The 22,314-nt window shown below is 66.2% G+C and overlaps 1 protein-coding gene across 4 annotated transcripts; it reads right to left on the bottom strand.

Moving 5' to 3' along the window:
• Nucleotides 1-100: 100 nt before the first annotated feature.
• Nucleotides 101-20,422, bottom strand: CACNB3 (calcium voltage-gated channel auxiliary subunit beta 3). Of its 4 annotated transcripts, none has more exons than XM_048831559.2 (13): nt 20,297-20,422; nt 6,784-6,906; nt 6,149-6,271; nt 5,854-5,969; nt 5,445-5,509; nt 4,776-4,795; nt 4,310-4,390; nt 3,369-3,427; nt 3,077-3,186; nt 2,472-2,623; nt 2,158-2,253; nt 1,847-1,996; nt 101-1,365 (listed from the first exon to the last, which is right to left on the bottom strand). In XM_048831559.2, the coding sequence occupies exons 1-13, from the start codon at nt 20,405-20,407 to the stop codon at nt 1,075-1,077; spliced, it is 1,497 nt and encodes a 498-aa protein (XP_048687516.2). In that variant the 5' UTR covers nt 20,408-20,422; the 3' UTR covers nt 101-1,074. The 4 variants fall into 4 exon arrangements, with proteins under 4 accessions (XP_048687516.2, XP_048687519.1, XP_048687518.1 ...); XM_048831562.2 differs by lacking the exon at nt 20,297-20,422 and adding an exon at nt 14,904-14,957; XM_048831561.2 differs by lacking the exon at nt 20,297-20,422 and adding an exon at nt 13,348-13,493.
• Between the last annotated feature and the right edge of the window lie 1,892 nt (nt 20,423-22,314).

Here is a 22,314-nt window from a genome sequence, read left to right as displayed (position 1 = left end):
GGTTCCAGCCCCCGGCCCCTTGTCCCCCACCCCCTTGGTGAGCGCAGGCGGGGTGGTTCTGACGTCCGGCCCCAGCTGACAGACACACAAACACCATCTCTAAACTGCAAACGCTTCTTTGTTAAACAGGCTCCAGGTGTCAGGGCAGTAAGTGCTTCCTCCACACAAGCTGTAACAAACCCGTGGCGGCTCCATGCTTCCCGGCCCCCCACGGGCTCGCCTCAGCTGCCCCCGCAGCACAGCCCCCACGGCCCCAGCCGGGGGGAATCTCCCTCTGCCGCTAGCGGGTAGCACCTGTGCCCCCCTCAGGCACACCGTTCCCAGTCCATCCAGCGGAGGGCGACGGAGTGCAGTATGTACAGGCTTCTCTGGGCCGTGGCTGGGTGCTAGTGGTTACGGGGTGCGGGCGGTGGGGCCAAGCCCGGTGGATGTGGGGGGCAGGCTGAGGGGGAATCAGGGTTGAGCCCCACTGAAAGAGGGGAGGGGGGCAGGGTCCAGGCTGTTCATCCTCCCCTGCGGGTTTTGCACTTAGCAAATTGTGCCGTGTTTGCTGGACTGCCAGGCCCTGCTCCAGGGAGCCCAGCCTCGTGGCAGAGGGCAAGGGGGCCGCAGGGGCTTGGAGCAAGCGCTGCCAGCTCCACAGCTTCAGCCAGGGAAACTGAGGCCTGAAGCAGGGGCCTGACTGGCCCAGGCTCAGCCAGGGCATAGAACCCAGGTGCCTGGCTCCCAGCCCTCTCCTTTCACAGCTGGACAGGATGGGAACAGCGCCCTGGCAGGGGTCCGTGGGGTTTCCCTCCAGGGAGATTGTCTGAGCAGTGCCTAGCCGGGGGCCTGAGGACAGATGGCTTTTCCTTCCCCCAGTAGGTCAGGTGGGTACACCAGCTACCTGCGGGGCTGCATGCCGGGCAAGGGGGGCTGTGTTTGGGGGCAGACCGGGGCAGGTCAGCCAGTGCTGGGGCCAGGAGGCCAGGCTCCGTGGGCTCAGGGGGCTGGTCTGACAGTGGGGAGGGGTGGGGCGGGGCCGCGGCTCGCTGAGCCCAGTGCAGCCGGTGGGTGAGCCCAGGGCAGTGCCCGTCAGTAGCTGTCCTTGGCCCAGGGTCTGGTGCGTTGCCAGGGCCTGGCGTTGTGGTTCTGCTCGGCCTCGCGCTGCAGGAGCCGGTCCTGTGAGTCGTGCCCATTGGCGCTGTGCAGGTCGCTGTGGTGCCGGTAGGCATCCGGGTACTCGTCCTCCAGGTGCTGGGAGCTGCGCGGCGAGGTGGCCACCCAGGGCTTGCGGGAGGTCTCGCTCGCCTCGTCCGAGTGCATCAGGGGGCCGTGCTCTCGGGGGGAGTGCTCGCCACCCCGCTCCCCCAGCAGCTGCTGGTTCTGGGGGGCAGAGACGCAAGGTCACGGCCCCCTTTCAGAGTGCAGGGGGCTCCAGGCTGTTGCGGGGCTCCCCCTGCCAAACAGCTTGGGTGGGGAGGGCTTGTCTCACCTTGGGGGGGCAGTGGGAGCCCTGTCAGCCCCTGGGGGTCCTGAGTTTCAGGGAGCAGTGCAGAGGGGGGTGCAGCATGGCAAGGTGTTCTAGGGGGCCAGGTGGACTGCACCCAGCACTGTCCCGGCCCCCTTAGCCACAGGCAGAGAGCTCTGGGAGGGGGGCTGTGCCGTTGTCCCTCGCTCAACAAGGTACAGCCACCTCTGGGATGTGGGGCAGCAGCTGGCAGGAAGGGACGTGGCCCCCGCCTGAGGACAGGGACGGGGGTGCCAGAGCCAGGGGAGGCTGGCTGGAGGCAGGGTGCTGCGGGCCGGGCTCTGGGCAGAGCCTGTGTGTGATCCCTGGGCCGGTGCCAACCCAGAGCCCTGGTACCTGCAGGCCCGGGATGGCGGCGGGCGGCGTGAGGAGGGGCTGGCTGCCCCGCGGGTGGTGTGTGGCTCCCCAGTATACCTCCAGGTACTCGGCCAGGTGCTCACAGGCATCCTCCAGCTGGTTCTCGTCCAGGATCACGTCGAAGAGCTCCTGGGGGTCAGGAAAGGGCCTGCTCAGGGGGCAGGCTGGCTGGCAGCCGCCGTGCCCTGGGGCCCTGCATGGGAACACCAGGCTCAACCTGGCTGCACGGCACAGCCAGGGCTGTGAGTGGGGGGGGGGCGGGGGGGTCCCACTTCCAGCCCTGCACTCACCGGCGGGCACTGCATCAGCTTGTCCGCTGCCATCATCTGCACATTGAGGTGCTTCACCTGCGACTTGCCCCGGGATTTGATCAGCCGCTGCAGCACCTGCCGGGGAGAGTGGGACTGTCACCATCCCCTGGGCCAGGCAGAGCCCCCCGCTCCCCCTGGGGAGCCCCCCCTTCAGGCATGGATGGGAGGTTACTAAAGAAAGGCTGGGGGGGGCTGCTGTGCTGTGCTGCAGGGGCTCAGTAGGGCCCCCCCCAAACCCAGCATGGCCCTAATGGTGCAGCCCGGCCCCTAGGGGCTCCCCCACCCCCACTCACCTTGGGCGAGGACACCTTGACGTAGACCACAATGGGGGCCAGCGAAGTCTTGGCCAGCTGGGCCGGGTGGTTGATGGTGTCGGCGTCCAGCACCACCAGCTGCAGGGCCTTGGCCAGCTCGAAGATGCGCTCGATCTCGCTCTGCACCTCGGCTGGGGGGTGGGGGGAGAGAGTGTGAACCCCCCCAGCCCTGCCAAGCTAGCACCCTTCCCTCCCGCCTCCCTCTGCCTTGCCGGCGGCTCCCCGCCCCCTCCCTGGGGTGCCTCCTGCTGCCCCAGCTTGGCCCCCCACAGCATAGGGGAGCCGTGTGGCGCAGCTGGGGTGGGGTTTTGAGCTCTGGGTCCCAGATGGGCCTGTCCTGGCCCAAGCAGCCCGTAGCCAATCTCTGCCCCCCCAGACGCCGGGTCCCGGGGCGTCCGACGGAGGTGGGGGTGAGCCGTGTCCTTCGCTCAGGGAGCCGGGGGGTTGTGTCTGGAAGCCTCCAGTCTGACCTGGCTGGGGGCCCCTGGGGCAGGCTGCTGCCTCTCCGCCAGCCCCCCAGGTGTGTGTGTGGGGGGTGGCTACCCCAGCTCTGCCCACAGCCCCCTGCCCGCGGCCCGACTCACCGATGCTGGAGCGGGTGGCAGAGCGCTCGATGATGGCGCGCTTGCCCGGGTTGTTGAGGACGGAGCGCTTGGCGAGGGACAGGTCGGCGGTGACGCGGGTGATGGAGATCCTGACGAGGGGGAGAGGGTGACAGGCAGGGCAGGGCCGTCCCCTGGGGGCCAGGGCAGCTCTGGCCCACACCCCCCCCAGGGCCAGCTGGGCTCAGGGCTGCCCCGAGGGGGAGTCGAGCCCCCATGGCTTGGGGGTAGGGGGACGGACACCTCAGACGGGGGGGGTGTGGGGGGAGCTCACCTGCCATCGAACCTGTGCTTGAGGAAGTCGAAGAGCGCTTTCTGCATCATGTCCGTCACCTGGGGGGCAGAAAGACCCAGCACGGTCAGCCAGACCCAGGGGTACAGCGGGTTCCCTACACCAGCCTGGTGCTCCAGCCCATAGAGGGGTCGTGCCCCTCCCCGGGGGCTGGAGGTCAGCGCAGGGCAAGTCCCGTGCCAGTCCTTCCTCCCGCACGGGCACGGCCGGGCAGCAGATGGCACCAGGGACGGATGTGCCGGCTGGGACGGGAGGGAGATGGCGGCTGTGCCAGGGTGCCGCGGCCGTGCCATCTGCTCGCCGCGGTCACGTGGGCCAGCAATGGTGGGCAGCAAGGCTCCGGGGAGGGTGCGGAGGGACGAGCCCAGCCGAGGGCAGGTGCAGAGAAGGACAGAGCCACTGGGCCTGTGTGTGCATCCAGGCGTGTCCGGGAGCGACACTGCTGGACGGGGTCTGAACTGCTCCGCTGTGTGTCAAAGCGCCTCTCCTGCTGACAGCGGGCAGGGACTCTCCCTTAGCTGAATGGCGGGGCCTGGGCTTTGGGAGCAGGGGCGCTGTGCCAGGAGCTGAGCACGGCGTAAGGGGGGTGCCTGGGAGGTCTCCTTGCCGCATGGAGTCCTCGGCGCGGTCAGAGGGGTCCCCGCAGCTTATTGCCTGGGCCCTGCCCGCCCCCAGGCAATGGGGGCTCCTCTCCTTCCTTCTGCCTCCCCCCAGCGATGGGGCATCTCCCCTTTCCTGAGCAGCAGGGCTCCCCCCAAACAATGGGGCTCCTGGTTCCCCTGCGGGGGCCCCCCAATCTCACCCAGTTCTCAGCCCATGTTCCCCTTTGCCAGACAACCCCTGCCCTTTCCAGCACCTGCTGGGCCGGGGGCGGGGCCATTGCTGGGGAATCCCCGGTGAGGCTCCACCCACGCCCCTCCTACCTCATATCCTTTCAGGGAGGGGCCCACCAGCACCACGGGTCTCATGGAGGGAACCACGTCGTAGGGCGGGATGTGCTCCACCTGCGAGAGAGAGGGGTTGGGGGCAGGTGAGGGCCCCTCGGGGCAGGGGGAAACAGGCCCGGAGGCAAAGACAGAGGGACACTGGATGGCCAGTTTTGGAGGGGCCTTAGAACCAACCGGCTGGTGTTCATCAAAGAGCCCCAGAGAACCCAGGTGTCCTGGCCAAATCCGCGCCCCCATAGGCCACTGAGGCTGGGCCTCCCTAACCCCACCCTGCGGCCTGAGTTGAGCATAGGGATCTCTCCTTCCCCTCTGGCGTGCTCTGCCCCAGAAGTGGCTGCATTCATTTCAGGCGTCCCCCACGTCAGCACCCGCTCTGAGCCTGCAGGGCGTGTGCAGAGCGCCCGCTGCTGGCAACCAGGCAAAACCTGCCCTGACCACTCACCTGCTTTTGCTTCTGTTTAGCTTTTTGGAAAGGAAAGAAGAAACAGGGTTGGTGAAAGCAAAGTGGGAGCCGCAGAGAGCGAGGGGCTGGGGGAGACTGAGTGTGGGGACAGCGGGGTCAACCCGGAATCCCCCTGACTGCAGGGGGTCAGGCCGCAATCCTGAGCACGGTTCCCCCAGGGTCACTAGCTCGCCTGGCCAGCTTTGTGTTCAGCCCTCTCCCTCGGTGAGCTGAATGGCAACTCCCCACTTCGCACCTATCCCTGCAGGACCCAGCCCGTGATCCCCACTGGCGGGGGCTGCCCAGGGTGCAACCAGGGCAGGGCCACAGCGCGGGTGAAGCCAGCGCCTCGCCCTAGAGGGGATCTAGGGGGCGTGGCAGCTGGCAGGGTTGGGCTCCTGGCGCTGGCCCCTCGGCCGCCCCAGGGGTGAGTTCACAGGGGAGGAGGGATCAGCCCGTAGGGCCCCTCCAGCCTGGCCTATGTCCCCCCCCACCTCCCACTTGGAGCTGGGTAGTGAGTCCGTGAGGGGGGAGGGCAGGCTGGGGGGTGGGCTGTGTGCAGAGGTGGGGGAGCTGGAGCTGAGTGGGAAGGGAGGGGGTTGGGAGATTGTGCTGAGGGGCAGGGGCTGTGCATGGGACCTGCCCACCGGCCTGCGCTGCAGCCGTTACCTAAGGATGGGGGAGGCGATCGCCGCTTGCTGGGGTCCCCGAGGCCGGAGGCGTTGCCAGATCTCCTGGGGAGAAGCCACAGTGAGTAGAGGGGAAGCCCCGGGAGGGGGAGGGGGTAAAGCCCCAAGAGGGGGGTAAAGCCCCAGAAGAGGGGTATCCACCGGGAGCTGTGTGTGTAATATGCCCACACAGTGAGCACCGTGTGCCATGCCCGCCCCCACGGCTAGTCCCGACACAGGGTAACAGCCTGCTACTGCTGCCGGCTAAGGGAGCTGCCCTTTAGCTCAACAGCAGAGCTCTGGGCTGTGGGGCTGACGGTGCAGGGTGGCCGTTCTGCTGGTGGCTAGAGGGGGCCAGGCTGCCGGGGAGGGGGAAAGGCCCATAGAATCCCCCCCGCTGGCCCCTTTACCTGGCTTTCTGCTCCTGCTTCAGCCGTATGGCCTCCAGCCGCTGGGGACTGGGGATGAAAGCGACGTCCCCCCCCTCCTTCACTAGCCGCCCAATCCACCAGTCATTGCTGTATTTCTGGGGGAGACACCCGCAGGAGCTGTTACGGGGGAGCGGGGGCAAGACCAAGCCCCCTGCCCTGGGACATAGTAGCTGGCCCTGGGCCCAGCCCTGAGGGAGCTGGTGGCAAAGCCAGCATCAGAACCCAGGCGTCCTGGCTCCCAGCCCCTCCCCCTCTAGCCCAACTCCATACTCACCTCCTTGATGTGCAGGAAGTCTTTGGCTTCGAAGTTGATGGCGGAGCCCTGCACGGGACACTCCTCATCCAGGGCTCCGCAGTAGCTGACATTTGTGCGTACGGCAAACGCTACCGGCTTGTGCTGGGGGAGAGCAGAGGGGCGGGGGTCAGTACTGGGCAGCTGGGTGTCCATGCCCCCCCACACACACACCGTGCCATCTGCGTCCAGGAGCCGGCCAGCATCACACCATGGCCCCAGGGCCACGAGGGATCCCGCTTCCCTCTGACCCCCAGGCAAGGGCAACTGCAGGAGGCCAGGCTAGATGGCCCCCTGGCCTGCCCCTGGGCAGTGGGAAGGAGAGGATGCCACGCTGGATGGGCCAAGAGGAGAGGGGCCGGACTCCGGGACCCTCACCTCTGTGATACTCCGTCATCTGGCTAAGCGTGTGCACACGTGTTTGTGTGTGTTCACCGCTGCCCCCTAGTGGCTGGCAGCAAAGCTGCCCAGCTGCGTGTGTCCAAGACCCTCGACTGCTACTGGAGCAGGCTGTGAGGAAGAGCCTAGAGGGCCCCAGGTTCGTGGTCCGGCACAGCCAGCAGCGCCCCTCCCGTGCAGAGCCAGGGCTGCCCCCGGCTTGGCCCCTGCCTGGCTACCTTGGCCCTCTCCAGCTGGTGTTGTGCCTGGTTCTCCACCTCGCTCTGGGCCGTCTCGCGCTCCTCCTCCAGGGACACGTCTGAGTCCAGGGACGGCCGGCTGGTGTAGGAATCGGCTGAGCCCTGCAGGGCAGGGGAGCCTGAGTGCCATCGCGGCAGGACAGGGAGCTCCCCGGCACAGCGAGGCGATAGCCCTGCGCCCAGGCGCCTCCCCCACCTCTCAGCGTCCACCCAGATCTGTGCTCCCGCAGAGAGCCCTGACTCCCCTGGAGCCACCCTGGGATATCCCAGGGCAGTGGGTGCTGCTGACAGCCCCTCAGGTGATTAAAAATAACACCATGAAGCTGCCCCCCCCCCCCAGTGGAGCAGCTAGTGTGAAAGGCGGCTTGCGCTGGTACAAGTCACTTTCTGCACCAGGCAGGGGAGATGCGGGGAGCCACGTGGGGCTGGTGTGACTGCACTGGGGGATGGGGAGCGTGGCGTAGGGGGAGCCCCGGGCCAGCCACCCCAGGGCCGTGCGTGTCTCTTTAAGAGGCGGCAGGCACAAAGTAGCTGGTGGCGTCAGACAGCCCTGCTGTGCCCCCCCCAGCTCAGGCTCCTGCCCTCCCCCAGCCCTGCTCACGGAGAGCAGCCTGGGCCCGGTGCAGCCCCGGGGCAGGGCGGGGAAATGGTCCCTTATCCCCCCTCCCCACCCTGCTGGGCGTCTCCTCCCCGCCTGGCCCGGGCTCCATCCCCAGATGGCAGAGGGAGCAAATCCCAGGCTCCAGGCTCTCCCCGCCCCCCGGGAGGGTGAAGTCAGCGGCAGGGCCATGCCAGCGAGTGGAGGGCGTGCCAGCACCCGCCTGGGGTAAACACAGCCGCTGTGGCTGCCAGCTCCCCTCGCTCCCCGCCTGCCAGGCCTACAGGGAGCGGGGGAGCGAATGAACAAACATGACGGCAGATCCCAGAGGTACCGGCTGGCTGGGGCGGGGGCCTGGGGGGACAGGGGTTGCCGCCCTGCCCATTGAGCGGAAGTTTAGGTGACTCCAAGCTCTCGTTCTGCAGCGACGTTAGACCCCGTCACTGTGTGTAGTGGGATTCTCTCTTCCAGTGCGAGTTACTTTGTGCGGCCCAGCACCGAATTCCAGCGGCCATTTCCTTGCCCTGTCACCCCGTTTTGGGCGGTCCCTGTGTAGCTCTTCACAGCCTGCTTTGGGCTTAACCATCGTCCCAGTGTACCCCTTGCCCCAGATCATTAATGAAGGTGTTGAACAGCCCTAGGCCCCGTACAGACCCCTGGGGTTCCCACTGGCCTATTCCTACCCTTCCACCAGTTAGTGACCCAGGAGAGGACCTTCCCTCGCATCCCATAGCTACGTAGTTTCCTTCAGAGCCTTTGAATGAGGGACCTCGTCAAAGTCAGTCTGAAAATCCAGATGCGCTAGCTGACTGGATCCCTCTTGTCCACATGCTTGTCGACTCCCTCAAAGAATTGTAATAGATCGGTGAGGCGCGATTTCCCGTGACACAAGCCGGGTTGGCTCGTCCCCATCTCTGTGGCTGATCGTTCCTACCAGTTTGCCTGGGACTGAAGTTCGACTCACTGGCTTGTCATTGCCGGGATCCCCTCGGGAGCCCCTTTTACAAGTCAGCGTTGGATTTGCTCCCCTCCAGTCCTCGCCTGGGGCGGAGGCAGATTTCAGCGATCGGTTACCGTCGTTCGCAGTTCTGCAATTTTGGGTTTGAGTTCCTCCAGGCAGCCCTGTGAACGCCCCGGTCCCAGGGAGAGGCTGTGGGGTGAAACTCACTCCAGCCCCGATGTATTTCTACCCCGCTGGTCAACCCCATTATTCAGTGCAGGAGCCCTGCCCCTGAGCCTGAGCACTATGAACTCTCTGGCTCTGCATGGCAGGGAGAGGATAATGACTGGGGGGGGGGAACCTCACCATCTTTCACAGCCTGCTGGGCCAGAGGGCAGGGTCTGAGCAGGACAGGGCGTCAGACGAGGGACCAGAGGTGGGGCGGCCCCCCCATGCCAGCCAGAGACACCTTCCCTTCCTTTCCCAGCTGAGTGTGCCCCCCCCCGGAAATACTGACCCTGCAGTGACCTTTAACCCTTTGCAAGCTGGGGACACAGACCCAGAGGACCCGCCAGGTCCCATGTCACCCACGCTCCTCACGGCCCGTGCCCAGGGCTCCCTGTGGCACCGCAGACCCTGGGAAATGCCGGGCAGCAGCAGCCTCACAGGGGGGCGGGTTTGTTGTTTCATCTGATTATCCGGCCCCCTGGCGCCAGCCCACACACCTCAGAGCCAAGCAGATGTGCCTGCGGTGGGCACCCGATCCCCCGGGCAGCACCGAGCACGACCCAGCTACCTGCTGCCGAGTCACTCCAGCCCCATTCACCAGCCATGGCTAGTGCGGGACAGCCTGCCCCGCTCCCCACAGCCCCCTGCCCTGCCCCCTGCCCGGCCTCCCCCATGCCCCCGGCGCCCCTGGCTTCCCTGGCCCTGCCACTTCCCAACAGTATCCAGCCCCCCCAGCTTTCCCCCCCCGTCCCCTGGAGCTCCCCCCCCATGCCTCGTGAACCCCTGGCCCTGTGTTACCCCAGTGCTGAGCTCCCCCCGTGAACCCCACAAGTTCCCAGCCCTGCCCAACCCCTCCCACCCCCTGGCCTAGGCAGCGTTGCTGGGGATAAACCCTGGTGTGCCCTGGGTGCACCAGGCAGGGGAAGGTGCAGAGGGTGCTGGGCTGAGCTGGAAGTGGGGGCGTACTCTGCCCCCCACCCCCTCGGCGGGAGCCGCCTGGTTAAATGAATGGCTCCTGCTGCGTCCCCAGAACAAAAGCAGAAGCTGCAGTGAAATATTTATAGGTCCCCAGCTCTGTTTCTGAAAAGCAGCTTCCCCTCCCCGGGAGCGACTCCAGCCACCCCTGCCCAGCTGCGTGAGCCAGGCTCAGCCTGACTGCCATGGGCACAGCTTGTCCCAGCACCCCCATTAGCCCCCCCACCCGTCTCCCCTCTTGCCCAGTGCCCCTCTGCCCCTGCCTGCCACATCCCCACCACACCCTGGCCTTCCCCTGCCCTGCTGGGATCCCGATCCCCAACCCCCTTCCTTGGCCCTGTGCTGCAGCCCCGGGGTCTAGCTGCGGGGGGCAGGGCATGTGGCTCTGTCCCGAGGGGGGCGCAGCCCCATGGCCTGGCTGGGTGGGCTCCAGGGTGCCCTCTGCAGGCGGGCGCAGCCAGGGGTCTCCCATACCCTGCAGCTCAGGCCGGCCGTGGGCTCTGCATAGCTATGACCTAACTGGGGTCGCGGTGCAGCCCCTCTCTGCACAAAGCGACATTCCCCCCAGCTCAGGGCACAGCGCACCCCCTATGCCAGGCGCCCCCCCCAGCGTCCCTGCCCGCGACATTCCGACAAAGCCAAGAGCATCTCTAATGGCTTACAGCCCCCCCCCCCCAAAAAAAAACTGGCACTCCCCTGCCAGGCGCAGAGACAAACCCCCTGCCCCATGTCGGGGGGGAGGGTCTGTAACCAGCAACACCCGCGCCTGCCAGCACAGCACCCCCACCTCATGCCAACACATAGGTGCCCATCCAGGACTCTGAGCCCCCCCCCAGGGTGCCAGCTGTTGCTCAGCAACCAGCCCCCCGCACCCGATCTCGCCACCTTACGGGAGCGCGGCTGGAAATGCCACCATGGCTATGGGGCTGTATAAATAACCGGAGGGTGGGCGGGGGGAGGCCTGCCAGAAACCCAGAGTCCCCAACCAAGAGCAGCACCCCCTGCGCTCCCAGCCCTGCGGGGAAGGGGCTCCCTGCCAGCCCCCCCAAAAAAGCCGGCACCCCCACTCACCACCTCGGAGTCCTCGAAGCCATGGATACAGGAGTCGTCATACATGGAGGAGCCCAGGGCGTGTGGGGCTCAGAGAGCAGCAGGAGTGAGCGGAGGAGTGGGACGGACCCCCCAGGCGGGCCCAAACTGTATTGGCCCCACCCTGCTCGGCGGGGCGGGGGGAGCCAGGGGCTCTGGCTCCCGCCGGGCTGGCAAAACAACAGCAGTTGCCTGTGGGCTGGGGACAGGAGGGCTCAGCTTGGGGGGCTGGGGGCCTGCAGGTCCTGGGACCCAGCTACACCTGCCTGATGGGGCTGGTAGTGGCGGAGCGGGGGGGGGGGGGGACAGCAGGAGCAGGGAGGGAGGGGGCGTGGCAGGGAGGAGCGAGAGGCAGAGAGCAGCTGAAGGGGAACAAAGAGCTGGTGCCAGGGAAGGAGGAGAGACAGGCAGGGGAGGGAGAGGCTGCAGGTTCACCGCTGTGGCTACAGAGAGGAGGGCAAAGAGAAGGGGCTCCAGGGGCAGGGGTGACCCATATAATGTGGGGGGGGGAGTAAGGACATGCTTCTGTGCAAAGACCCCCCATGCACTAGTGCCAGGATCCGTGTCCCTCTGTGCACAGATTCACGGTCCCCCCATGCACTAGTGCCAGGATCCCAGTCCCTCTGTGCACAGATTCACATTCCCCCCATGCACTAGTGCCAGGATCCGTGTCCCTCTGTGCACAGATTTACAGTTCCCCCCGTGCACTAGTGCCAGGATCCCAGTCCCTCTGTGCACAGATTCACATTCCCCCTGTGCACTAGTGCCAGGATCCGTGTCCCTCTGTGCACAGATTCACAGTTCCCCCCGTGCACGAGTGCCAGGATCCGTGTCCCTCTGTGCACAGATTCACAGTCCCCCTGTGCACTAGTGCCAGGATCCGTGTCCCTCTGTGCACAGATTTACAGTTCCCCCTGTGCACTAGTGCCAGGATCCGTGTCCCTCTGTGCACAGATTTACAGTTCCCCCCGTGCACTAGTGCCAGGATCCGTGTCCCTCTGTGCACAGATTCACAGTTCCCCCCGTGCACTAGTGCCAGGATCCGTGTCCCTCTGTGCACAGATTCACAGTCCCCCCATGCACTAGTGCCAGGATCCGTGTCCCTCTGTGCACAGATTCACAGTTCCCCCCATGCACTAGTGCCAGGATCCGTGTCCCTCTGTGCACAGATTCACAGTCCCCCCATGCACTAGTGCCAGGATCCGTGTCCCTCTGTGCACAGATTCACAGTTCCCCCCGTGCACTAGTGCCAGGATCCGTGTCCCTCTGTGCACAGATTCACAGTTCCCCCCGTGCACTAGTGCCAGGATCCGTGTCCCTCTGTGCACAGATTCACAGTTCCCCCCATGCACTAGTGCCAGGATCCGTGTCCCTCTGTGCACAGATTCACAGTTCCCCCCGTGCACTAGTGCCAGGATCCGTGTCCCTCTGTGCACAGATTCACAGTTCTCCCCGTGCACTAGTGCCAGGATCCGTGTCCCCCTGTGCACAGACCTAGTCCCAGGATCCAGGCTCCCAGCCGCTGAGCCGCTCTCTCCGTGGAAATGGAAAGGTAATTACCATTTCCGAGCCAGCAGCAGATTTCTGCACAGGCCGGGGGAAGGGAAGGGGGCGGAGGGGAAAACCAGAGAGGTGGAAATGATGGGGTGAGGGCTTCCATCCCGGAGAACACTCTGCACTTCTCACTGAACCGCCATTAGCCCCCCACCCCCAGAGAAACGCCCTAGGCCTTGCCCACACCCTGTTTACCCACCCAGCCGGAAGCACAAGCACCGGGAATCCCACGGCCCAGCCCCGCCCTGCAGTATCCCACAACCCAGGATGCCGGCACCCGGGGGATCGAACCGGGGCCACGAGAGCGGCACATGCCCCCAGTGGGGGGGCTGCATCAGACTGGCATCCTCCATGGCACTGCAGCGGGGGGCGAGGGGCTGTGACACACCCAGCAGTGGGTCTCACTTGGGCAGGCCCCACCCAGCTCCCAGCACAAAGAACATCGGGGCCCTGCACTGACCTTCCCCCCACCCTGGCACCGCACACAGCCCCCGCCATGGGGCACCCCACGGCCTCCGGCCTTTCCAGGCAGGCTGCCCTTGTGCTGGGGGTGAGGGGAGTGGATGGGGCTGGCCCAGCCCAGCCCAGCGTTCCCGTGGCTGGGATTTGCCCATTGCCCCCCCCCCCCCAGTGAGCCCTGGGGACACAGCTCCACAGCAGCACCTCCCCTGGGCGCTGGGGGCAAGCAGGGGGTGTGGAAGAAGAGAGAGAACCCCCCCCGCCATGCAGCACTCCTTGCACCCCCCAGACTCCTGGGTCTGGGCCCACCAGCTAGGTGCCCCCTCCCTCCAGAAGTGACCCCTGGCAGCCGGGGAGAGGAAGGTGGGCAGGAACCTTGAACCCCAGCCAGATGCGGGGGGCTCCACCACCCTGCCCCCCACCACAAAAAGTCTCCCCTCCCAACCCCCCACTCAGCAGCAATTGTCTGTCACCCCCAGCTTCCCCTGGTCCCCCACAGCCCCCTCCCAATTCGCCTGCCCCCCCATCCCTCTCCCGGTTCCCCCAGTCTGAGGAGAAGGGCTGGAGGGACCCGGGGGCGCAGGGCGGGGGGGGGAGGTCCGGGGAGAAGGGCGGGGGGGACCCGGGGGCACAGGGCGGGGGGGGAGGTCCGGGGAGAAGGGCGGGGGGGACCCGGGGGCACGGGGGGGGGACACGTTACCTCGTTCAGCAGGAAGGTTGCGCTGGAGTCAGAAAAAGACATAGACGGGGCCAGCGAGCCCGAGCCGAGCCCCCCGCCCCGAGCCGAGCCCCCCGCTCCCTGCGCCCGCAGCTCGGCTCTGCCCGGCCGCTCCCCGGGTGCGTGGCCGCCCCCCTCCGCCGGCTGCGCCCGCTCCGCGCCCCCCACCCCTCGCTCGCTGCTCCCTCCTCCCTCCCCTGCCCCCCCAGCCGCGTCCTCCCCCGCCCCTCCCTCCGCCACTGAGGGGCTCCGGCGCCCCATTAGCGGCTGGGTGGGGCTGAGGGCGGCCCCCCCCCCGGGAGGGGAGCACCTGGGGGGCGGGCTCTGCTGCCCAGCGAAGGGGGGGTCCGGCAGCTCGCACCCTGATTCCCCTCCCCAGCTGCTCACACTAACTGTGGGGGGGAAGGGCAGTACATCGTGGTCCACCGCCCCCCCCCAGCAGGACAGGACAAGGGCATCTCCCTGCCCCATGGGAGGGAACTCACTGCCCCAGCCCCGAACCTGCCCCGGAGCCAGGCCTCCCCCCGTGCTCGCCTGGCTGCAGTGGGGTGACCCCGAACCCCCTGGCCTGTACCCCATTATCCATGGGGACAGTCTGCCTGCCAGGCTGGTGCGTGGCCCTGGGGTGCTTGCGAAGCAGTGTCCTGCTCCCCAAAGGGCTGGGGGGCGCTGGGGCCGTTTGCTCAGGGCGGCTGGCGCCGAGGGGGGCTGGGGCAATTTCATCTCTTGCCCTCCCCCCTTCAGAGCCAGGGGGCTGCTCACCCTGCTCCCAGTTCCGATGCTGAGTCATATTTAATAGGGACGAAATATTCCTTGGCTGTGGGAGAAGCCGCAGACAAGCTCCCCCCACGCACACACCGTAAACCAGGGGGCAAGAGAGACCCCCACCACCCAAAAAGCTTCACCGGGTGGGAAGGGTGCACACCCAGCCTGTCCCAGCAGGGGGCGCTGCAGAGGGCGGGGCAGGTGCCCTGGCTATAGGGGGGTGCGCCCAGTTACTCTAGTCCCTGCCTGTCCCAGCAGGGGGTGCTGTACGCGGCAGTGCGTGCAGGGGGGCTCTGGGCTACCCCAGCCCCTGGGGGAGTTGGTGCAGTGGGAAGCATGAGGGGGTGAGCGCCCAGGGGCCTGGCGCGGGGCTGGAGGGCGAAGGCTCCCCTTCCGCGTGGGGCTGAGCCCTCAGTCCCAGCCAGCCCCTCGGCTGCTTTCTCTGGCCCCTGCCCTGCTGGTCCTGTCGGCCTGGCTGCTGCCGCAGCCAGCTCTCCCACGTACCTCCATGCTGTGCCCGAACTCCAGCCCCTCGGCCCTCACCGCCCGGCTCCCAGTAGCCTCCTGCCAGGGGCGGGGGGGGCGGCCCAAGCCTCGAGCAGCTGAGTCTGCAGCCCGAACCCTCTTTCAGGGTCAGTCCAACTCCCTCCTCCTGCCCCCAGCCGACGGTGCAGCCTCCACCCCCAGCCCTGCTCGACAGACACGCGGCGTGGCACGGCGAGGGTGCCGACCCGGACGCTGCCTGGGCCCGCGCGCGCTGGGACCCCCGTTACCTCGTGGAGCAGGAAGACGCTGGAATTGGAGAGAGACATGCAAGGCAGCTGCTTCCCAGGAGGAGACGCACCGGCCGCCTCCTCACCCGGCGCCTGGCTCAGCAGCCCAGCCCCGCTCCAGGCTCTCGCAGGACACAGGCAGGAAGCCCAGCCCACGGGCTCCCACGGGACGGCTCCCCGGCCAGTGCACGAGCTTCTCTCGGGATGGTGCACAAGCGTCTTGTGGAATGGTGCATGAGCAGCCCTGAGCTCGGGGACTCTTGTGGGACGGGGCGGGGGCGTCGCATGAGGGTGGGATGCGAGGGTGCCACGGGGCGGGGCGTCGTGTGGGACGGGGCGGGGGCCTGGGGCGGGGGCATCGCATGAGGGTGGGGTGCGAGGGTGCCATGGGGCGGGGACGTCGCATGGGACGGGGCGGGGGCGTCGTGTGGGACAGGGCGGGGGCATCGCATGAGGGTGGGATGCGAGGGTGCCATGGGGCGGGGGCGACGCGTGGGGCAGGGCAGGGGCCTGGGCCTGGGGCGGGGGCATCGCATGAGGGTGGGGTGCGAGGGTGCCATGGGGCGGGGGCGACGCGTGGGACGGGGCAGGGGCCTGGGGCGGGGGCATCGCATGAGAGTGGGGTGCGGGTGTGCCATGGGGCAGGGGCCTGGGATGTAGTGGTGGCATTGTGGGGGAGGGGGCGCGGGAGGGGGCAGGGGCGTCGTGGGGGAGGGGGCGCGGCCGTCACAAAGGCCGTGGCTCCCTCCTCACCCCAGTCTGGGCCCAGCCACTCGGCTCTCCTCAGGCGGCCCAGCCTGGCACAATGTTAGCTCAAGGACCGAGAGAGTCAGAGCAGAGGCTCGCTCCCCAGGGGGGCCAGGGGCTCTGGGGCTCCCCCTGCTCCAGGGCCTGTGCCCGCAATCAGCTGAGCCCCGAGACAGGGATGGCGCAAGGCGTGCACTGATTCACCCACCCCACTGCCACGCAGCTGGAAGCCGGAGTACATGCTCCATGCCCCCTGCACCCCTGTTCTACCTCCCGCTCCCCCCGTCCCAGCCGCTGGAGCCTCCCTCCTTTCCCAGCTGAGTAGCCCAGGTTCCCCCCACCCCACTGGGTTGCTCCCAAACCCTGTCACTAACCCCTCCCCAGGTGTGCTCTGGGATCACAAAGGTCAGAGGCCCTGGGCAGCTGCAGGGCCTGGTCAGGGGACCGCACAAGGGGCAGGGGAGCACCCAGCCCCTAGACCCCCATGGTCTGCAAGGGTGGGGCCAAGACAAAGCCTCCGGTCTGGTCTCCCCCAGGGGCCCTGGGTGGTGGGGTAGAACTGCTGTCCCCTGGCCCCCATCGAGAAGAGAGACGGTCCCCTAGCCCAGCCAGGGACCTCTCCGAGATGCTGCCAGGAGCCTGCCATGCAGAGACAGCCTCAGCCAAGCCGAGATCTAGGTCGGTCCCAGGTGAGCTCCCAGCCAGGCCTTGCTTGGAGCGGGGAACAGCCCAATGGCTAGGGGACCACACCCATGCAGAGCCCTAGCCAGCAATGCCCCATCCTGCACTGTCTATTCCCCCCGCAGGGCGCCCAGCGACGCCCCGTGCTCAGCCCCCAGACACGTCAGTTCCACCTGCTAAGCTGGGCTGGGAGACGTTCCCAGGGACCCCCAATGCTGCCGGGGGTGGAGCTGGGGGGGGCTCCTCCCCTCCCAGTGCGACGCCTGGGGGTGCTGTGATGCTGGGGGAGCCTTTCCCATCAAACCCAAATCCCTGTGTCCTCGTGGCCCTCCAAGCTGCCCCAGTCCCTTTGGGACCTGTCCCGTTAGCCCTGGTGGCCTGGCCTCACTCCCCAAGCCTCTGGCTGCCCAGAACTGCCCCTGCCCGTTCAGCTGGCTCTGGGGCCAGCGATGCCAGGGACATGCCCCACCCCAGAGCCAGCACCAGCCTGATTTGCCTCCTTGCTCCAGGATTGTTCGAGCCACTGCCTCCATCCCCCTGGCCCCGCTCCCCACGCTGTCCCCCACATCCAGAGCAAACCCCCCAGCTTTCCTTCCCCAGCCCCGCCTGCCCGGCCCAGCCCAAGGGCTGGGTCCTTCTCAGCACTCCTGCTGCATTGACCCAGTTGTGAGACAAAGCAGCCTCCCAGGCGGGGGTGTCAAGCAGCGTGGGGGGGGGCATCTTTCCATTTAGCTCTTGTGAAGCAGACTCATAAATAAGAGAGCAGGGAGCCCGCGGGCCTGGCCAGCCCTGCCACTAATGGATGTGCAGAGATGCCAGCGAGCAGCCCTAGGGACAGGAGGCGTCTTGGGTTTCCAGGAGAGGAGTGAGGGAGAGAGACTCCGGGCAGCTGGGAGTAGGGGGACTCCCCTTGACTCCAGTCAGGGGAGAGCAAATCCCCAGGACTGGCAACAGAATGCATGGGGAGGTGGGGGGGTGGAGCGTCCCAGTGGGAGGTGCATGGCTAGGGGTGAGACCGACCCTCCCCCACCTCCAAATCTGTGTGTCTCAGCTACCAGGATTGGCCCCCTCCCTGACAGAAACTCTGGCATCCACCTGGCAGCCAATCATGTCAGCCACCTGGCAGCCCTGCTCTGCAGCTCCTAGAAAGAGACTCTCCTCCCACCTGAGGGAGTGGGGTCCAGTGGTTAGAGCAGGGGGGCTGGGATCCAGGACTCCTGGGTTCTATCCCCAGCTCTGGGAGGTGAGCGGGATCTAGTGGTTAGAACAGGGGGGCTGGGAGCCAGGACTCCTGGGTTCTCTCCCCAGGTCTGGGAGGGGAGCGGAATCTAGTGGTTAGAACAGGGAGTCTGGAAGCCAGGATATGATGCAGCAGGGAGGGGGGGGAGCGTTGACCTGGGAATGTGGCAGGGGGGTTTCACTGGGGATGGGAGACCTGAGAGCCTGTCACCTGAGCCGGGGAGGGGCAGGTAACACCTCTGCCCCAGAAACTGGACAAAGGCCAGAGGAGAGAGCCTGCTGGAGGGGGTTTGGTCTCAGTTTGGTGCTGGAATGCAGGGAACCCCAAGGCTGGGGTCTAAGCTCCTTGCCCCCCAGAAGGACTTGACTGAGGGGTCCTGGTTGTACCCACAAGCTCTGGTTTAGACTGTGTTCCTATTGTCCAATAAACCTTCTGTTTTACTGGCTGGCTGAGAGTCACGGTGAATCCCAGGAAGAGGGGTGCAGGGCCCGGATTCCCCCACCCGCCGTGACACAGGGCTCCTGGGTTCTCTCCCCAGCTCTGGGAGGGGAGCGGGATCTAGTGGTTAGGGCACATGGGGTGTCACAGAGTGAACTGGGCTCTTTAAAACGCAGCTTCTCCAGCCCATCTGTGCCTCATTAGCAGCCTCTTGATGGGGCCTGAGGCTGGAAGAGCAGGGGTGCATCTGGGCATCGGCATTGGTGCCTGGGGCTCAGCTGAGGGCCCAGCACGGGGACAGTATGGAGCCCTCTCCTGAGCAAGCTTGGACCCCTGGCAGCGTGGGGGGTTCTGGCTGGACAGGACTCTGGCTGGATTGGAGCAACAGCTCCATAGGGACAGGCTGGGATGAGACAGAGCCCTGGGGTGCCCACAGGCTGCTGGAGATGAATGTGGCATCGAGGGTTTGTTTGGGGACTCTGCGTATTATCAGTTAATAAATACCAGGGAGGGGTATGATTGGCCACAGAAGAGCCCCAGGTGGAGCTATTGATTTAAGGTGCCCTGAAGAGGGGAAGCTGAAGCAGGATGCCTGCAGAGCGGCCTCTGGGCATGGGGGAGGGGCGGGTAGTCAGGCTCGTGGGTCCTATCCCTGGCTGTGTGATCTTGGGCAAGTAGTTTAGTTGCTCTGTGCCTCAGTTTCCCCACATGTACAATGGGAATGATGCTACTGGCACCGTTCATTCACTGATGTTCGCAAAGTGCTTTGGGATCATCCTTGAGAATGCACTGGGGAAGAACATAAGAACGGCCAGATCAGGTCAGATCAAAGGTCCATCCAGCCTGGTGGCCAATCCCAGGGGCCCCTGCTGGAATGACCAGAGCAGGTAACCATGGAGCGATCCATCCTCTGTCGCCCTGTGACGAAGTGGGACTGTTCTTAATGTTTCCTCTGAATAGAGTGGGGGTGCCTCAGTTTCCCCTAGGCAGTTTTTAAGTGTCTAGAGGGTGGGATAAGGGTGTATGATAATTGCAGAGCCCTAGAGGGCAGGTGTGTGCAGGGGTCTGGACACAGAGAATGGCCGACACCCTGTTTCCTGGCGACTGATGGCCTGGGCCCTTCCCCCCCTGCAAGGTGAGAGCTAAAGGGTTGGAAAACAAAGGAATCAGGTGACCTCCTGGCCCGGGAAAGGGGAAAGCCCAGAGGAGGAGGGGCTGGAGGGAGTTTCAGTTTGGGGCTGGCCGGGGATGAGGAGTGAAGGGCAGACGTGGTTGTCTGGCTCACTGCCTCCCAAAATGGACCCGGCTGAGGGGTCCTGTTCTCTGCACCTACAAGCTCTGTGTTAGACCATGTTCCTGTCGTCTAAGAAACCTTCTGTGTTACTGGCTGGCTGAGAGTCCCGTCTGACTGCGGAGTTGGGGTGCAGGACCCTCTGGCTTCCCCAGGACCCCTCCTGGGCGGACTCGCTGTGGGAAGCGCACGGAGGGGCAGAGGAGGCTGAATGCTCCGAGGTCAGACCCAGGAAGGGGGAAGCCGGGTGAGCTGTGTGTCCTGCAGACAGGCTGCTCCCCGAGAGGAGACTTCCCCAGAGTCCTGCCTGGCTTCCTGGGGATCAGTTCCCGAGCATCGCCCCAGGACCCCGTGACACGCCCATTCCCAGCTCTGGCAGACAGAGGCTAGGGACCCCACCCCTGCCCATCCTGGCGAGGAGCCATTGATGGACCTGTCCTCCAGGAACTGATCTAGGGCTGAGCATTGGTGGTTGTTAATTCGCCTGGTTAGAAAGGTGAGTGAGCAATGTGTCTGTCCCTGCGGGCTGACACCCCCCACCCCTGGCCCGCAGGGCCTGGCCCCCGTGTGTGGGAGCCACGAAGGGCACCTGGTGGGAGCTGAGCTCACACCTGAGTCACCCATCTGGCAGCCTGTGCCAAGCCAGGCCGGGCAACGGAGGCTCCCGGCCCCCTCTGAGCCAGCTGGCCCTCCGTCTCTCCGCCATGTCGGCCTGGCCCTCCTTCACCCCCGGGCCAGCTGGCCTCTCCACCCGCACGTGGCACCCAGGGGCCCTTCGCTGCTGTGGGAAGCAGCTGGTGGCTCCAGAGTGGGGCACGGTGACCCCCACCCCTCCTTCCAAACGAGGCCAGCTCAGAGCCTCAGCCACCCCGCAGCGCGTCCGCGGCCCAGCACCCTGCCCCCAGGACGGCCCGTGGCGCGCTCCTCCAGGTCCCTGGAGCATCCCAGCATGCTGCGCCGAGCACTGCCTGCCCCCGACCCCCGAGTGGTTCTGACCTGCCTGGGGATGGCCCGGGACCCGAGTCCTTCCCTCCCTCGCTGCCAGGGGAGCTGGAATTTCAGAGCTTTTCCGCCAGCTTCCCCTGACACAGCACTGCCTCTGTACATAGCTGGGCCTGGGGGAGAGCTTCTTGCTGATGCTCCCAGGATCTGGGGGGGCGGGGACGGGCTGTCTCCTCCTGGCACCCGGGGTCCAGCGCAAAAGTCTCGCCCAGCACAGGGCTCCCGGCACTGCCGCAGCTCCCAGTTCCGCCCCCACATCCCAGCATCAGCGCCTGGCCCCGGCTTGAGGGATAAGCCATTGCTCATGTCTTTGGTAATGCGGGAAAGGGTGTTTGGCCAGTGGTGAGAGCTGGGGGCTGGGAGCTGGGACTCCAGGGTTCTCTCTCTCCCTGGCTCGGGGCGGGGCGGGCCGGGGGGGAGTGGGGTCTGGTGTTTAGAGCAGGCCACAGGGGGGCTGGAAGGAAACCTGCCTCTCCTAGTCAGAGGTGGATGGAAGCCAGGACTCCTGGGTTCTCCTGTTGCTGCTCTCCTCCCAAGGCCGGGCGGGAATGCGGGTGATAACTCGATGCTCCAATGGGAAAGGCAAAGAGCAGGTTTCCCCCCACAAATACAAACCCTGGGTGTGAGGGAGATGCCGGGCAGGGAGAACTGGGAGGCTGTGGGGAGGAAAATGCTGCCTATCCCCCTGCTCTATGCTGCTGGCCCCCCCTGGATTTGTAGAGGGACCGTGGGGGAGGGTCTCTGCTCAATGCACCAGATTCCGCCCTGGGCTCCCTGCTGTGACGGGGGGCGGCATTCCAGGTTTACACCGGTGCAGCTGAGAGTGGGGTCTGGCCCCGCGTCCGTCCGTCTGTCTCTGACACACGCCTGTGCCCGCGATGAAGCAGGCAGATCCCCCTGCCCCTGCCCCAAAGCGGCAGGATCCCGCCACAGAGACGACAGGACTTGCTGGCTCCTACCTCTAGAAATATTTCAGAGCCCCCCTGCATTGGGCAGTATGGGGGCAAGTGGGAGGCGGGCTGGGGGGGGAGCAGGGCCCCCTCCTGGCCCCCAGCCCCCCGGCAGGGGACAGGCTGGGATGTCTCCCACCGCCGAACGGCTCTCAGAATTAGGGCATCTTGCGAGCGCTCCAGCAGCGTATGAATTATTGAGGAGCTGCCAGGCAGATTTGCAGAAACACCTTCCCCTGGGCGCCTGCAAACCCACCCCCGCCCAGGCCAGCGTGGAAAACAGCAGCCTGGCATGGGGCCGCGGGTGCGGCTGCAGGGGAAGGGCAGCCAGGGACAGGAGTGACCCCAGCAGAGGGGCGGGGAGCAGCCCCCGATCTCACCACTTTCCCTCTGCCTGCTGACTCGCTGGGTCTGCTCCGGCGTGCCCTGGAGCCCAGGGCTGTCCCTTCTCATCTGGGGGGCGGGGGGGCACTTCGGCATGTATCTGTGTCTCTCTGCGGCCCTGCCTGGGGCGTGTGCACAAGATCGGGGCATGGAGGCCGGAGTCCTGGGGCAGCAGAGGGATCCGAGCCTCAGCCCCCTGCAGCTGCTGGGGGCGGTGGGGGGTATGTTTGTGTCACAGACGCCAGGACACGGGGGCGGGGGGAGCATGTGTCTGGTAGCGACAGCTGCTCTCACCATGCTGCAGCCTCGAAGCGGCTCCATGTGGGCGGCCGAGGGAGGCTGGCACCCGTGTGGAAAGGAGGGCCCCTGCCCGGTGCGTGTGTGAGTGCGGCCCCACCCCCGACACACTCCCCGGGGTTATGTGTGCAGCCCTGCACGTGGACGATACGCACGCCCAGGAGACCCAGCGCCGTACCCTCGCCTGGCTCCGCTCCTTGCCCACAACGCCACTCGCACCAGCTCCCTGGCTTGGGGCCAGCCTATTGTCTCAAGCCGCAGGCCCAGAGGAGCGCCCAGGGGCTGCTCTCCATGGAGCATGACAGCACGGCAGGGCTCTGACCCCTGGGGAGGTTAGACCCCCTGGCACCTGGCCCCAAGAGTCCGTTCTAGCTCAGACAT

Source organism: Caretta caretta, chromosome 20 (assembly GCF_965140235.1).
Source record: "Caretta caretta isolate rCarCar2 chromosome 20, rCarCar1.hap1, whole genome shotgun sequence".
Lineage (NCBI taxonomy): Eukaryota > Metazoa > Chordata > Testudines > Cheloniidae > Caretta > Caretta caretta.
The sequence above is the reverse complement of the archived record's forward strand: the minus strand, read 5'-3'. Positions and strand labels throughout refer to the sequence as shown.